The sequence below is a fragment of the Adelges cooleyi genome, unplaced genomic scaffold, assembly GCF_023614345.1.
Source record: "Adelges cooleyi isolate 19-005CV unplaced genomic scaffold, UGA_ACOO_1.1 ACOO_flye_CR_arks_rails_tigmint_CR_PRNA_1, whole genome shotgun sequence".
NCBI lineage: Eukaryota > Metazoa > Arthropoda > Insecta > Hemiptera > Adelgidae > Adelges > Adelges cooleyi.
In genome coordinates, this window is record NW_026095751.1 from 1,693,745 (window position 1) to 1,710,618 (window position 16,874).

The 16,874-nt window shown below is 28.7% G+C and overlaps 2 protein-coding genes across 2 annotated transcripts; one reads left to right on the forward strand and one right to left on the reverse strand.

Moving 5' to 3' along the window:
- Nucleotides 1-1,479: 1,479 nt before the first annotated feature.
- LOC126833694 (uncharacterized) lies at nt 1,480-4,784 on the reverse strand. The gene is made up of 8 exons (XM_050565179.1): nt 4,710-4,784; nt 4,394-4,535; nt 2,799-2,881; nt 2,371-2,673; nt 2,073-2,238; nt 1,926-1,984; nt 1,625-1,805; nt 1,480-1,547 (listed from the first exon to the last, which is right to left on the reverse strand). The coding sequence occupies exons 1-8, from the start codon at nt 4,764-4,766 to the stop codon at nt 1,492-1,494; spliced, it is 1,047 nt and encodes a 348-aa protein (XP_050421136.1). The 5' UTR covers nt 4,767-4,784; the 3' UTR covers nt 1,480-1,491.
- Nucleotides 4,785-8,546: 3,762 nt separating this feature from the next.
- On the forward strand, nt 8,547-12,865 carry LOC126835619 (uncharacterized). Its single transcript, XM_050568318.1, has 7 exons — nt 8,547-8,658; nt 8,836-8,992; nt 9,781-9,860; nt 9,982-10,284; nt 10,778-10,894; nt 12,482-12,673; nt 12,806-12,865. The coding sequence occupies exons 1-7, from the start codon at nt 8,602-8,604 to the stop codon at nt 12,863-12,865; spliced, it is 966 nt and encodes a 321-aa protein (XP_050424275.1). The 5' UTR covers nt 8,547-8,601.
- The last annotated feature ends 4,009 nt before the right edge of the window (nt 12,866-16,874 follow it).

Consider the following 16,874-nt stretch of genomic DNA (forward strand, 5'->3'; position numbering starts at 1 on the left):
TGAAATTTCAAAATATTTACATTTACTTTGTAATTAGGTAGGTATTTAAAGTACCGCTTCAGAAATCTTCTCTTGTAAATATGTGGTAATATATTATAATATTGATTGAAATATCTCTGTAGCAAAGGTTTTATTATTTTAATCACAAACTCGTTATACATTTTTTACACATCTTTTTTCATAGTAAGGTTAAGATTTTAAATATAAGACTGCACAAGATAAGTCAGATGTCTCAGACATGAGTGTGAGGTTATCATTTTGCGAAACTATATTATCACATATGGTTATAAATCAACGTTGTGTAGAATATTTACTTGTGAAACTCCAAGTACAGACAATTTTTTCCGTATATTATGAAAGTATAATTGAACAACTTAAAGTCGGGTGAGCTAAAGAACTCCCACAAATTATTACTATTTAAATAAAACATCATTTCTACTTGTTACCTAAATTAGTTGACGATTTCAGAGTTTCGTTGTCGAGTATGAATTAGTTTTACCACATCTTACAACATATATCATACCTTTTCTATAGTTAAAAAATATTATAGGTAGGAGTTATATTATTATCAAGTTTTAGTAACAAAAAGATGTATAAGAGCAAGGAAAACGGAACATATGACATGTGTAGTTTAAATTACATAAGTAAGTAGAATGAAACATTTTCAAGTTTCCACACAAATCAATATATACATTATAAGTGTATAGTCCAAAGAGAACTTTTTGCCGGATAAAAAATTGTGAAGAGAAAATAATTCGTTGGACGGTCCTTTTGGAATGGAATAATAGGTAAAGAACAAAGAATATGACATAATATAAAATTACTGTTTATAACCGTATAAACGTCATTTAAATACATAACGTAATTCGATGCATATTTGCTTACATGTTGGTGAGATTATCAATTCAGACTGATTGTCTTACTGGTTTAAAAAAAAAGGAAAAATATCTATAATTAAATAGTATTCCATAAGATACAAATTTTATTTAAATGTTGGTAATAAAATACCTTACAAGAAAGTTATTTATAATCTATTGGTAATATAGCAAATAAAAGGAAATAACAATTACTAATAATAACAATACAATAGCTAAGAAGATACTTAATTTTCGAAAGTGTACTTATTAATGTATTTTATAATTTGATCTTAACTTGCTGTTTAGCGTCTCTTAAATCAAAACAAACCAACTGTGTTTCTCGTAAATTATAAAATACAACTTGTTGTTTTACCTTGGATGATGATGAAATAAAATTATAATTGTAATTTGAGATTGATCCGTTGAACATTTAATAATAAATAAAATACTATTATTATTAATATCAACTAAAATTTGTCAACGTAGGCCATATTTTATTTTCTGTTACTAAAGTATTACTTAACACGCAAAATCAATTTGTATTGCTTAATATATTATATTCACTTTTATTTAAAGCTGATAACAGAATAGATATAATTATTATGCTATAAACATAAATGTAAATTTCATATTATTATTCATAGTAGGCAATCATCATTTTCAGGAATTTCGCAAAGTGTGTTTTACTTCCTGACAAAAAAAAATCACATTTTTAAGAGCGATGGTCAATAATGATTATAATTAATTCGTTTGATTGGAGAATCTACCATCTTTATTTTTAGGATGTCCGCCTTTTGGCTCATCAAACATCTCACGTCTTGCGAGTTGCACCCAAGAAACGAACTCTTCATGCGAAAGGAAACCATCACTGTCTTTGTCGTGACTAACGAATTCGTCTAAGAAAAACTTGACTATATATGTATCCAAAACCCCTCTTTTTGTGTGTTCCTGTACAATTTTCACAGTAAAAATTATTGATTAGACTTTCAGAATAGTTATTAAGTAGGAAATGTAATAAATAATAACACAGCAAAGGAATTTTATAATAATAATTTTAACTGTGTGTACCGTCCTACTGCGTTCTGCCGTAACCAACATCAACTCCATCAACTCATTCGCGGCGGATCCTGTGCACGTTTCAAATAGTATTATTCCAAATATTATGTATTATAGCTAAACGTATGAAACTTAAATATTTTAAGACTATATTCTTACGGTTGGATTTGAAAAGCATTTTCGAATAGTGTTTTGAGTCAGCCATACCAAAATCGATGAAGATTTTTTGAATTACCATAGGTTCAATACTGCCGGAATCAGTTTTGCGACAATTATTAAAGAAATCAACGAACTTTTCTATTTGCTGTCGGTCTAGACCGTAACCCTATAATGTAACATGATGAACATTTCACTGGTGTTAATTATTAGACTGTTATATTTCTATATAAATATAAATATCTTTATATGTGTTCAAATTATGTTTTAAATAATATTTGCACATAATGTAATTGCTTACTTCTGGTTTTGTTTCCAACATTATTAATAAGAAATCCGCTTCAGTAATAATAAATTGGGCTGTAATTGAATTAAAATTTAATAATTTCGACTTCATGTAAGCATCCTTTGAAAAGTTCCTTTTTTTTTGTTTAACTTTAAGCTTTGCGACTACTTTTTCGATCTCCTTATCGTATAATTTTAAATCTTTTAAAACACCTGGTAGCTGTTGAAGACTAAGATATCCATCTTGGTCAGAACTGTTTGCGTGTTCGGTGAACACACTGAGGAAAAACTCCACTTCAAACGGTGTAAGTGTTTGATTCTAAGTTCAATATATACACACACAAAATCAATGGGTTATTAATTTAGAATATAATGATATTTGATTACAGTTAAAATACATTTTTTTTTGTTTTTAGTTTTAGAAAGTTATTTCTGACCAAATACCTCGTAATAGCGGTTGTGCGTTTTCTTATCTTTATACGCCAATGCCAATAGTAGCTTCTTCAAATCTACAGAATTGGCTTCATCTATATAAATTGATTAGCATACAAATAGTTTTTTAGTCATTCATTTTTTTTTTTTAAGTACAGAGTGATTAATTTTGAGGAATCGTGAAAAAATGTAACTTTTTAAGTGATAAAAAAATATATTAGAATTTTGTTGTTCTTCGAATGACCAAAAATGGTCTAAATAATTTTAATTTAAAATTATTTAAATTATATAAATAGCAAATTAATAGCAATAGCCAAAACATCTGTATCGTATTGTTTTGAATTTATTACATATATTTCTGAATTTCTGTTATATAATTATTGTGAGCAGTGTAATAATCCCAATACTACTGTTTGTTATTATTAGTCTTATTATTATTGCCATATAGATGTTGTAATACTTTTACTTGTTTGTAGCCACGCGTGTTGGCCAATAGCCCAATCACGCGTTATCGTTATTGACTATTGTTATTATTATTGAGTAGTAGTAGGACTAACCATTGTTTAGTTTAATATAAAAGGGCATTAGTTATTAAGCTAGACACCTCAGTACTTAATTAGTATACTCAGTGATCTAATTGAGACTCTTTGTCACTATTATAAGTATTGTCTTGGATTATTATTGTGTTTAAAAGTGTTAATTAAACATTACTATAAAACTTGTTTATTCTCTGTCTGAATTACCTTTCACATATCTTCTAAGTCTTATAAGTGTGCTGCTTAAATCTCTCGGTGCAGTACAGCAGAGATATAGATATTAACCACAGACTTTAAATTTAGATGACGTGTAGGTATTATTATAAAGAATCGTTTATTATTTCCGTTTTCCACCACGGTAATAACGGTGGTTTTTACTTACTAAAGTTTGAACTCTGATAACACATATTGGTGATATACTGACAAGTACACAGATATACATAATAAACTAGATTGCTAACTAGTGATAAGAATTTTGAATTCGACGTGGGCCATTTTTGTGGGATACGTGTGCATAAAAAATAATATATATGGGATGGTAGGTGGAGTACGGTAGATAGTTATTTTTATCTGCACGCATTACTCTACCGCAATCCATCTCCCATCCCACACTGTACACTTGAATAAAGTAATTATCCAAAACTAGTTGTCGACCGGTCAAAATTTGCACCAAATTATTTTTAATAAAATGGATGTCTTGAAATTTTAAAAATAAGTGTTACAAAAAAATTGTTTTAAATAGTTAGGTGCAATAAAAAACGTGGCGCCTATAGCGCCAATGAGTATGAACAAAAATCTTAGTTATTTCATTTGTCTATATTTGTGGTACACCCTGTATATAGAATAAATATTTGTCAAAACGTTCATATTTTCCTGAAAAATGAGTGTCTTACCCAAGATGAATCACCTTATATAAAGTTTTCTAACAATACTTAGCAGTCAAATGTTAATTGTAAAGTGTAATAAACTCAAGTTTATATATTATGATTCACATATCACAACGCATCTTAGTGCTCTACTTTAATTGCCCGTAGATATCACAATGAATGGAAAATTAAAACAATATTTTACTTGAATCGCAATCAAAAGGTGTTTTAGGTTCTTGAATTCCAAAAAATTCTTTCATAAGCTGTGTGATATTTTTTTCGGTAACTTTGTGATTTTTGTACAGCTTAGTAATTACCCATAGTTGTTTACTGTTCAGTCCAATGCTCTAAAATAAAATAATATCAGTTACCGTTACATTAAACGTGTATTGCGATGACGTGGCAGATTTACACATATTTTGTATACTGTTCTGTCAAGCCAACGTTGTATGATCTACACACACATATTAGTTATTTTTAGACATTTTATCTTAGATAAATTAATATCTATATACTCTTACCCATGCTGACGTTAAGAGATACAACGCGCAAAGAATAACAGAACTTTTAAAATGCATAGTACCTTTTTTATGAATTAAAGTTCAAACGAGTACATGTAAAACAAAACTACTACGGGCACCAAATTCATATAACGAACAGCCAAAGAAGTATTTTTTACTGGTTTTTCGTATTGACGCAAATGTAAACGACTATTTCTGTCGGCCAAACGTATTTGGTCGTTGGCAAGGCGGAAGATGAAGGGTTTTACACACAACTGTAGATTTTTGTACCATTTTTTTGCACCAATATTATTTACAAAAACACGTATTTTTTTTTTACCTTGGATGTGGAGATGTGATGGTTTTTTTGTATACAATAAATGTGTTTTTATTTTGTGTTGTTTAGCTATTGATAAGAATCAACGAATGTATATGAAAAAACCTATTTATTATATTGCTTATTACACGGATAACAAAGAGAACAAATGATTAAGAAAACCCATGAAATAAATACAATTTTAATAATTCTACTGTCTTTACAATGCTCAATACTGGACCAATTCCTTCGAGTAGCGACTTTATAAATTACAAATTCCATCTAGTTGGTACTTTGAAGGGGAGTGTAAAATTTAAAAAAGTTTACTGCTTCACAGTTAAAATAAATAACATATTAATCGAAGAAAAAATTGGGAACTTCAGTTTTTCTTTAATTGCCAGAAAACTGTGTTTTTCGCAGATTTTGTATATTTTAACATAAACATTTTAAAACTTAAAAATGTGTTACCAAATCATTACAATATTATTATGGGCATCTATTCAGAATGATACTATTAAGTTTTGATACTCTAGTACCAGTTATACTTACAGTTTTTGTTTTACTGAAGTTTTTTTTGGCTGAATGCGTTTTAAAATAAAATAAATCTTCGGTGTTTTGGATCGTGGCACAATTTGTTCTCTGTTTTTAAGGTTGATTCATATTTAGTGCTCTAGAATTTTCTTAGTTTTTTATGTTCAGTCGAATTCATCTCAATCTCATAGACCTTGTCTATCCAAAACGCATTATAGATCAGAACAATTTTTAAGCAAATTATTTGCAATTAAAAATGTTAACTAGTTATGTATGTCAACATTAAAGTTTCAACAATTGACAAATTACCAGGAAGAGTATAGATTTGAGTGTAGACTAAAATTGTAAAAAAAAAAAATAACTAATATGTCTCATAAAGAAAAAATCGCAAAATTATTGTGTACTATAATTAATGAAACGTGCGGTATAAAAATATGCTGCATCTATGCCTTACCAAAAACAGTCATTACTGAACAAAATGCGCTTCTTAAATTTGTTTTAGAGAAAAAGTGAAGAGGAGAATGTAATCTTTATTAAAAATAACAACGTTTTGATTGAAGATTTCGTGAACATAATAAAATACTAAAAATGTTGACGGCTTCGCAACGGGTTGGTAGTTATAATTTTAATTATTTTTTTTTACTTTATTAGCACGATTGATCACGAATATCAGAATCAATTTTATAAAAAAAACATTTGTACACACTTTAAACTAGGTCATAAACAAAAATCTGTGCAAATTTTCATTTTCTTGCAGGTCTCGTACAATACACCGCGTACATATTTTGAATACAATTACCAAATATTACAGAATAGATTGCTATAATTTTTTTTTTTTTTGGTAATATTTTCAATCTTTAGATTATATTAAAGTACAAAAAGGGAACGGTAATCATGCCGCAAGAGTATAATAAATTAAATGATTTACCATTGTGTATGGGTTCACTTTAGATGTCTCTCAAATAATAAAACATAAATACATGAACACAGAATTAGTAAGATGCACAGATCATTTTCATGAGTTCACTGTAAATACTAAATATTTTTTTGGAAATTCCATATTGTGCAGTTTTATTTGAACTGTATCTTGGTAAGCAAATAAAGTATTTCACAATTTCCAGTAGTTGTGTTAAACATAACAAACAATTTGATTGAGTACCCATTTTATGGTTTAACACCCAACTGTGTTAAATCTTATTGTATAAATCTTACTTGGAATCGGTCAACGACTAATAGGATAAATTAAGAGTGTTAAAAATTGTAACAGTTTTCAAATAAAAAAAAAAAATATGCATATGGCGTATTGACAGGGAGTGGCTTTGGCTAGTTTTCAAACGAAGTAACGAGAATTAATGTACTGAAGCGGCTCAATGTTAACAGCGTTAAGCTAATTAACATTTTTTTAGATCAAATATTTTGTTTTGAACCATAATTTGTTTTAAAAAACCAGTGCGTGTTACGAGTACGCGCGGATGAAGTGAAACTTCTTTCAGAGATACTTACCTGATAGAATATTAGGTTTGTATTGTAATAATATGAATTACTGAACTCGGTGTAGTACAAATTGTGTAATAAAAGATATGCTTATGTGAAGATTTGTATATTAATTAAAATAGTTTTAAATTGGAAAAACCAAAAATGTTTTTTTAAATGCAACATAATTAAGGAACTATGAAAAATATTGTAGAAAATATATAACTACCAGCAACTTGCAACTGCCTATTGTACTAACTTTTAAAATTTGCTTCATTTGCTTTATCTCTAATTTTCGTTTGTCATAATTCTGAAATGCACACAACAGTGTCAACACTTTTTTGTTATTATAACGCGTTATGGAACTAATCCAGTTTAGCGCCCACGCATATTTGGCGATTGTTTATTCTTCAAAATGTATGGTACTTTACGCTGACGGCGATGGTGAAGTCAGATTTGGTCGGTCGAACTTACATTAGAAGTTATAAACAAAAACTATACTTTTTACAAATATTTGTATAAATGTTATAATTTCAAAAGTAACCACCGACCGACCAAATATTACTTTGCCGTCGTCATCAGCGTACAAAAAAATCACATTATGAGGATGAAAAAAAAAAGAAAAATACCCTGGACTCTAAACTATATATTAATGGCGAAAGGGCATAAAAGGAAAATGCAGACTAAAAATTATTTTAAAATTGTGCCACGATCCAAAACGCCGAAGATTTATTTTATTTTAAAACGCATTCAGCCAAAAAAAACTTCAGTAAAACAAAAATTGTAATTATAACTGGTACTAAAGTATCAAAACTTAATAGTATCATTCTGAATAGATGCCCATAATAATATTGTAATGATTTGGTAACACATTTTTAAGTTTTAAAATGTTTATGTTAAAATATACAAAATCTGCGAAAAACAGTTTTCCGGCAATTAAAGAAAAACTGAAGTTCCCAATTTTTTCTTCGATTAATATGTTATTTATTTTAACTGTGAAGCAGTAAACTTTTTAAATTTTACACTTCCCTTCAAAGTACCAACTAGATGGAATTTGTAATTTATAAAGTCGCTACTCGAAGGAATTGGTCCAGTATTGAGCATTGTAAAGACAGTAGAATTATTAAAATTGTGTTTATTTCATGGGTTTTCTTAATCATTTGTTCTCTTTGTTATCCGTGTAATAAGCAATATAATAAATGGGTTTTTTTATATACATTCGTCGGCTCTTATCAACAGCTAAACAACACAAAATAAAAACACTTTTATTGTATACAAAAAAAACTAACACATCTCCACATCCAAGGTAAAAAAAAAATACGTGTTTTTGTAAATAATATTGCTGCAAAAAAATGGTACAAAAATCTACAGTTGTGTGTAAAACCCTTCATCTTCCACCTTGCCATCGACCAAATACGTCTAATAAAATTTGGCCGGCAAACATAGTTTTTACACTTGCGCCAATACGAAAAACAAGTAAAAAATACTTGTTCGACTGTTTATTCGTTATATTACTTCGGTCCCCGTAGTCGTTTTTTTTTACACAGGTTTGAATTTTTTTTCGTTTGCATTTTAATTCTTTAAAAAGGTACAATGCATTTTAAAACTGCTGTTATTCTTTGCGCGTTGTATCTCTTAACGTCTGCACGGGTAAGGGTATTTAGATATTACTTTATCTCAGATAAAACAATGTCTAAAAATAATTAATATATGTGTGTAGATTATATAACATTCGTTTGACAGAACGGTGTATAAAATAAGTGTTGATCTGCCACGTCATGGCAATACACATTTAGTGTAACTGTAACTGATGATATTTTATTTTAGAGCATTGGACTGAACAGTACACAGCTATGTGAAATTATTGATCTGTACGAAAATCACAAAATGTCTGCTGGCCGAATTGCCGAAGAAAAAATCACACAGCTTATGGAAAATTTTTTTGGAATTCAAGAGTCTAAAAAACTTTTTGATCGCGATTCAAGTAAAATATTGTTTTAATTTTCCATTCATTATGATACATACAGGCAATTAGAGTGTAGCACTAAGATGCATTGTGATATGTGAATCATATTATATATTAATCGACTGGTTCACAACAAATTTTGGAATTACTTTTAAATGTATTTAAGTTTACAGTGTAGGATGGGAAGTGGATTGCGGTAGAGTGATGCGTGCAGATAGAAATAACTATCTACCGTACTTCACCTCCCATCCCATATATATATTATTTTATTTTTGTACACTTATCCCACAAAAATGGCCCACGTCGAATTCAAAATTCTTATCACTAGTTAGCAATCTAGTTTATTATGTATATCTGTGTACGTGTCAGTATATCACCAATATGTGTTATCAGAATTCAAACTTTAGTAAGTAAAAACAACCGTTATTACCGTGGTAGAAAACGGAAATAATAAACATTTGTTTATAATAACACCTACACGTCATCTAATTTTAAAGTCTGTGGTTTATATCTAAATCTTCGTTCACAATAATTATACAACAGAAAATCAGAAATATATGTAATAAATTCAAAAAAATACGATACAGATGTATTTGGCTATTGCTATTAATTAGCTACTTATATAATTCAAATTTAAATGTTCACGTTTTTAACCATTTAATGAAAAACAAAATTCTGACACTTTTTTTGATCTCTTTAAAGTTACATTTTTATTGACAAATTTCACGATTACCAAAAATTAATCATTCTATACTGTAAATAAATGAACGACTTAAAAGTAATTGTGTACTAATCAATTCGTATAGACGGAAACAATGCTGTAGATTTAAAGATGTTACTGTTGACATTGGCGTATAAAGATAAGAAAACACACGACTGCTTCCAGGTATTGGTCTAAAATTACTTTTTAAAACTAAAAACAAAAAAATTACATCAACCGTAATCAAATATCGTAATACTCTAAATGAATAACGCATTGGTTTTTTGTGTGTATACATTGGACATAGACTCAAATGCTTACACCTTTTGAAGTGGAGTTTTTCCTCAGTGTGTTTACCGAACACGCAAACAGTTCCAACCAAGATGGACGTCTTAGTCTTCAACAGCTACCAGGTGTATTAGAAGATTTTAAATTAGACGATACGGAGATCGATAAAGTAGTCAAAAAACTTAAAGTTGATAAAAAAAAAAGGATCTTTTCAAAGGCTGGTTACACAATGTCGAAATTTTTAAATTTGAATTCAATTAAAGCTCAATTTGTTATTAATGAAGCGGATTTCTTGTTGATAATGTTGGAAATAAAACCAGAAGTAAGCAATTTTATATTATGTGCAAAAAGTGGAAAAATATAATCTCTAGCGGATTATTAAATAAAAGCTTTATAAAACAACGAACTTTTTATCGTTGTATATTAAATAGCAATGGTCTGTTGAGACTTTGAAAGTTCGAATTTTCAATAAAAATATAGTACTATTTTAAATTCTTAAAAATATATATTAAATTAAATCTGTATTATGTAAAAACGAACAATGCAAATAAAACATGTTTTTAAAACACAATAAAACAAATTGAATTATTTGATTTTTGAAATTTTATTAATCATTTTTTTCAGTTTTGCCATTTTTAAAACATAAAGTATCAAACGAATATTAATTGTTATTTTATTTGAATATACATCCAAAAAACTAAATTCATTGTTTTCTAATCATACGAATTTTACGATAATAACATTATCAGTCTGATTAATACCATTAAAATGTTCATCTTAAGTATTGCTTTCTTATATGAATGCTTACATTATAGGGTTATGGTTTAGACCTACAGCAAATAGAAAAGTTCGTTGATTTGTATAATAATTGTCCAAAACGGATTCCGGTAGTATTGATCCTCTGGAAATTCAAAAAATCTTCAAAGAGTTTGGTATGGCTGACCCGAAACATGATTCGAAAATGCTGTTCAAATCCAACCGTAAGAATATAATGTTAAAGTTTTCACGTTTCATACGTTCAGCTATAATACATAATATTTGAAATAATACTTATTGAAACCTGCACAGGATCCGCCGCACATGAGTTGTTGGAGTTGATGCTGGTTACGGCAGAACGCTGTAGGACGGTACACAAAATAAAAATTATTAATTTTTTTTATAAACATAAAATGTCTTCGCTGTATTATTACATTACCTGCTAATTAACTTTTTGATTGTCTAAACGATATTTTAGCTTCGATGCAAAGCGAGAAGGTATTGGTTTTACTCTGATGTGGGCTTTTTTTTTCGCTGTATACACTGTAACTTTTTTAATACTAGACCAATTCCTTTGAATAGCAACTCTATAAATCACAAATTTTGTCTAGTTTGTACTTTGGGGGGGTAAAAGTTGAAAAAGTTTAAGTCTTCACAGACGAAAGTTGAAAAAACAAAAAAAAAACCCGTACAAGTTTTTAAGTTAGAACTTTTACTGGCTATAGTATCGAGAAAAAGAGTCGGATCGAGTTGAAATGTATAAGAAATATTTATTTGGTATGCCCGCGCACGTCAGTTTTGTCAAATTCAAAATATACCCATTTCCCGCCCCCCTAGGGGGGGTACAAGTTTTTTTGTTTTTCGGGGTTTTAAGCCGTAATTTTAAAACTTTTGGGTTCAAAATTTGCCAGTAGTTGGAACTCATATGTATCCATAACATATTAAGCGGGTGAAAAATTCGGCACTACAGTTTTTTTTTAATTGCCGGAAAACCGTGTTTTCGCACATTGCGTATATTTTAACAAAAACACCTAAAATCTTTAAAAAAAATTGATCAAATCATTAAAACAATTTTATTTATATCTATGCAGAATGATACTATTAGGTTTTGCGATCAAGTACCACTTTTGACTTAAAGTTTACACAAATTCAATTTTTTTTTTTTTTTTACTTAAGTTCTTTCCGGATGATTAAAATTGAGAACTGATATTAAATTCGTAATCACCGACCCAAAAAAACATATAATTTGACCACTTTTGATGTCTTTTACACAAAAATCCAGAAAAATGTTTTAGCTTCGATGCAAAGCGAGAAGGTATTGGTTTTACTCTTATTTGAAAGCGATTTTATTCAATTTTATCACTTTTATTTATGATAATTCTTGTAGACCTGTGACCTCTCCGTTTCCTCATTGCTTTGATTACATTATGCCAATACTCTACTGTACTAGTCCACTCGGATAAAATCACTTTCAAATTAACGCTTCGATGCTCATTTGTAAATACAGAACCTTCATTTAAAACTTTCTAACTTTGCTGGTTTATACTGTGCTTGGTTTGGACTGTACTGGCTTGAAAATACTAACTACCGATTTGCATCGAAGCGTTTTTTCGAAAGTGATTTTATCACTTTCAGATTTAAAAATTCCTGTAAACCTGTGACCTCCCCGTCACCACTATGCCCCGACCCAACTATGCTCCGTCCCCACTATGCACCGACCCCACTGTACTGGTTTTTTATTTTTTACATTGAAAACGGTTCAGGAACACATGGATGAACAAGGGATTATGGATACATTTATAGTCCAGGGATTCTTAAGAGATTTCGTTAGTTACGACAAAGACAGTGATGGTTTCCTCACACATGAAGAGTTTTCTTCTTGGGTGGAACTCGCAAGACGTGATATGTTTGATAAGCCAAAAGGCGGTCATCCTCAAAATTTCGACGGTAGATCTGCAAAAATACATTAACGAATCAATCATAATTCGTATTGACCATTGCTCATACAAATATAATTTTTTTTTTTTTTAGGAGATAAAACAAACTTTGCGAATTTCTTGAAAATAACTTTTTGCTACTATGAAAAGACTAAAAAACAAGAGGAAATTGAGCAAACCATTGAATCTGATGATGACAAACAAGCCTAAACAATTATATATTAATTTTATCTTCTGCATGCACAATATTCGTAATAGTATTATTTTAAATTTCAACATATTTACATTTATTTATTAATTAAAATTTTAAAGTACCGCTCCTTTATGTCTAATATAGAAAATTAATGTAATTAGAATTTTTTTTTTTTTGACATGAAATATATAGTTATATATTATAATATTGGTTTAATTATTTCTGTAGCAAATGTTTTACACAATATGGTATAACGCTGTGAGTTCCTTTATGTTTTTGTATTCGTTTTCATCGGACTATTTAAATGTATTCAGTCCAAGTTAATCATTTTGCGAAACTGTATTATCAAAAATGATTCTAAAACAACTACGTGTGGCATATTTGCTTGTAAGCAATGCAAAGACTATAATACGAATAATGAATACATTATCATGTATTCTATTCTGACTTTAAAGTAACTGACAATTTAGAAAGACTGTGCAACACATATGTTTGGAAAAACACGTGAACAGAAATTAGTACATTATTTACATCACATATAAATAAAGAATACATTGTTCAAGGTAAAGAAATGGATCCCGCAAGAGATTCTGCGAAGATCTATCACACAGCTATTGATATATTCAAACTGTTTATGTTGCGAATTATGTGGACTTTCTTGGATAATTTTCTATATTTTATTAGAAAACTTCTATATTTTACAAAATTTCTATATTTTACAAAATGTCTATATTTTATTATAAAATTTCTGTTTATTATATTTCTATATTTTTTAAAATTTCTGTATTTTATAAAATGTTTATATTTTATTATAAAATTTCTGTGTTTAATAAAACTTTTATACTTCATAAAAAGTCTATATTTTATTATAAAATGTCTGTGTTTAATAAAATTTCTATACTTAATTATAAAACTTCTATATTTTATAAAATTTCTGTATTTGATCAAATTTCTTTATTTTATAAATTTTTTTTTTTCATATAAAATGTCTGTATTTTAATATAAAATGTCTTTATTTTATTACAAAATTTCTGTATATTTTAAAATTTCTATATTTTATTATAAAACTTCTGTATTTTATAAAATTTGTATACTTTATTATAAAATGTCTGTATTTCGTTGTATAATTATGACAGTGGAACGGTGACAATTACTCTGAATATGGATCCTGCAACGGGTTCGAAACATCAGTTAACCAATGACGACGTAGAGAGATTCGCAAAAGATTAAACTAAAATACAATGTAGATAAAATAATACAGTTATTAAATATGTGTGGGGCTGTACATGCTAATATATAACTTAACATGTACAACGTACGTATGGTATAGAGTTGTTGTTAAAGCCTAAGCCTAATCAAAAAATAAATACATTTTCTCAATTATTTGGGAAGATTCACAAAAAATCTTTTAGGTTCATAGTGGAATTGATACAAAAAGCTTTTTATCATATGTATATCATTATACCTGTTATATTTCAAAATCTCGCATTCTATCATATAAATTATAGGTTTATGATACCTAACTAAAGTCTGTATATTATATAATATATATATTTGTTTTTTTCAATCAAACAGCACTAGGAGTAAGATAAATAAAAAAACCCAAGTCTGTGGTATTTATGTATAATAATTTGTTCAGTAATTATCCTTCTTTCAGTATAAATTACCATAAAAGTTGAAAAGTCATCGTTTGACGACTACTCCAATGATTTGTTGTCGTCCCGAAAAAAATCATGTTTAATAAACCAATGTAGTTGTTAGATGCATTTTCTGTCTAGGGGAAATCATACTGCACCGATTAGTGCATTAGTGTAATAATAATTACATAATCCAATAGCCATGTCGTTATTTTATAACCTTAACCACATCCTATACCTAGTTATCAATATAACATTAAATATGCAAGTCAGGTAGCTTGTAAATACGGTGACATAACCATGTAAAACCAAGTTACTATTTACATAAAACAATTACAAATAGTTTGCCTGTAGTGTTTAAATTTGTTAAATTTGACGGAATAGCGTCCTCTCAAGAACCAGTATATTTTCTTTTAAATTAGATCATGAATGACCGCTCTTATAAAAAAAAAAAAAAAAAAACCATGGCAAACATAAATTTGATGCATTTTTACTTTTATTAAATAGAATGCAGTGTCTAATTAAAAATTAAAAGGCATATTACATTTATTATTATATTATTACTATCATTTTAATTATTATAAAGTATAATATGACGAATAAAATAAATATGAATACCTATTAGTCGATGAAGATATTAGTAGTGCTTTAAAAAAAAAATATTTGAATTTAATAAAAAAAAGTATTATAAATTTATTTAGAATACTTTTGGTTCTTTGTCTAACGTATCATAGTAGTAACTCTAGTTTTGCTACTAGATTGTCTGTCTCAATGTTGTCTACTTGATAAAATATTTTATTAATGTATCTGTATTTTTCAAATTGGCCGTTTCCATATCTTAAGATACAAATGCGATTTTCAAGATTAGCGGTCAATAATACAGCAGTTTTTGTACTCTTCCACGCTTTTATGTAACAACACATATATTTTAAAACATAGTACATGGCTAACGAGTCTGTAATATCTGGGTATTTCGGATCTAAAAAAAAAAGATATATTTATTAGCTTAGTAACCAATACTTTACTTTCTTTATTGTGCAATACAAAACTGCTGTAGTGCATAAAAAAAATAATACAATTATATAAACGTTAGATTAGACAAACCTATCAAATATGTGTTGTGTGAACTTTATAATATTCGTACATTATAATTAAAAAACTAAATTTGTGTGTTACTGGAATAAGGGTTAGGCAACTTTGATTCATTAAGGGTTTTACACTAATTTTCTCGAAATATATAAATATTTTGAACAATATTTTTTTTCCAAGATTTTTTGGTACACATTGTACTATATTTTTTAAATTTTTTATCACTAATCCTTGAAGGCCAAAAAGGGGAATTTTTATTTTAGCTTCGATGCAAAGCGAGAAGGTATTGGTTTTACTCTGATGTGGGCTTTTTTTTTCGCTGTATACACTGTAACTTTTTTAATACTAGACCAATTCCTTCGAATAGCAACTCTATAAATCACAAATTTTGTCTAGTTTGTACTTTGGGGGGGTAAAAGTTGAAAAAGTTTAAGCCTTCACAGGCGAAAGTTGAAAAAACAAAAAAAAAACCGTACGAGTTTTTAAGTTAGAACTTTTACTGGCTATAGTATCGAGAAAAAGAGTCGGATCGAGTTGAAATGTATAAGAAATGTTTATTTGGTATGCCCGCGCACGTCAGTTTTGTCAAATTCAAAATATACCCATTTCCCGCCCCCCTAGGGGGGGTACAAGTTTTTTTGTTTTTCGGGGTTTTTAGCCGTAATTTTAAAACTTTTGGGTTGAAAATTTGCCAGTAGTTGGAACTCATATGTATCCATAACATATTAAGCGGGTGAAAAATTCGGCACTACAGTTTTTTTTTAATTGCCGGAAAACCGTGTTTTCGCACATTGCGTATATTTTAACAAAAACACCTAGTCTTTAAAAAAAATTGATCAAATCATTAAAACAATTTTATTTATATCTATGCAGAATGATACTATTAGGTTTTGTGCTCAAGTACCACTTTTGACTTAAAGTTTACACAAATTCAACTTTTTTTTTTTTTTTTAACTAAAAACCCAGTGTACCAGATGTGAGAAACGAACAGACACTAAAAACTATCAGTTGGTAACGTCGATCCGTGTTAGATTAGGTTAGGGCCCAATGATCGGTATCATAATATTGTGTTTATTACATGATATCACAGGCGACTAAATCGTGTGACTGATTATAGTAGACACTCGATTTATTGGGAAAAAAACCTGTCCGTGTACTTATTAAGACACTTAATGATTCTGATACGACAAAACCACTGTCGTTATCTCGTTATTTTATAGCCTGCGTTATATAACCTTACCGAAGGTTAACTATGAGTATTTAATGTCCAACTACCTGCAAATAATGAAGAGGACTGTTG

What these genes read in the sequence shown, in the direction of transcription:
- LOC126835619 (XM_050568318.1), top strand. Translation starts at nt 8,602, where the DNA reads ATGCATTTTAAAACTGCTGTTATTCTTTGCGCGTTGTATCTCTTAACG. An exon ending in TGTTGGAAATAAAACCAGAA is followed by an intron (nt 10,285 to 10,777) that starts GTAAGCAATTTT and finishes CTTACATTATAG; the next exon opens with GGTTATGGTTTAGACCTACA. An exon ending in AAAATTTCGACGGTAGATCT is followed by an intron (nt 12,674 to 12,805) that starts GCAAAAATACAT and finishes TACTATGAAAAG; the next exon opens with ACTAAAAAACAAGAGGAAAT.
- LOC126833694 (XM_050565179.1), bottom strand. Translation starts at nt 4,766, where the DNA reads ATGCATTTTAAAAGTTCTGTTATTCTTTGCGCGTTGTATCTCTTAACG. An exon ending in ACCTTTTGATTGCGATTCAA is followed by an intron (nt 2,882 to 4,393) that starts GTAAAATATTGT and finishes CAATTTATATAG; the next exon opens with ATGAAGCCAATTCTGTAGAT. An exon ending in AATGCTTTTCAAATCCAACC is followed by an intron (nt 1,985 to 2,072) that starts GTAAGAATATAG and finishes AAACGTGCACAG; the next exon opens with GATCCGCCGCGAATGAGTTG.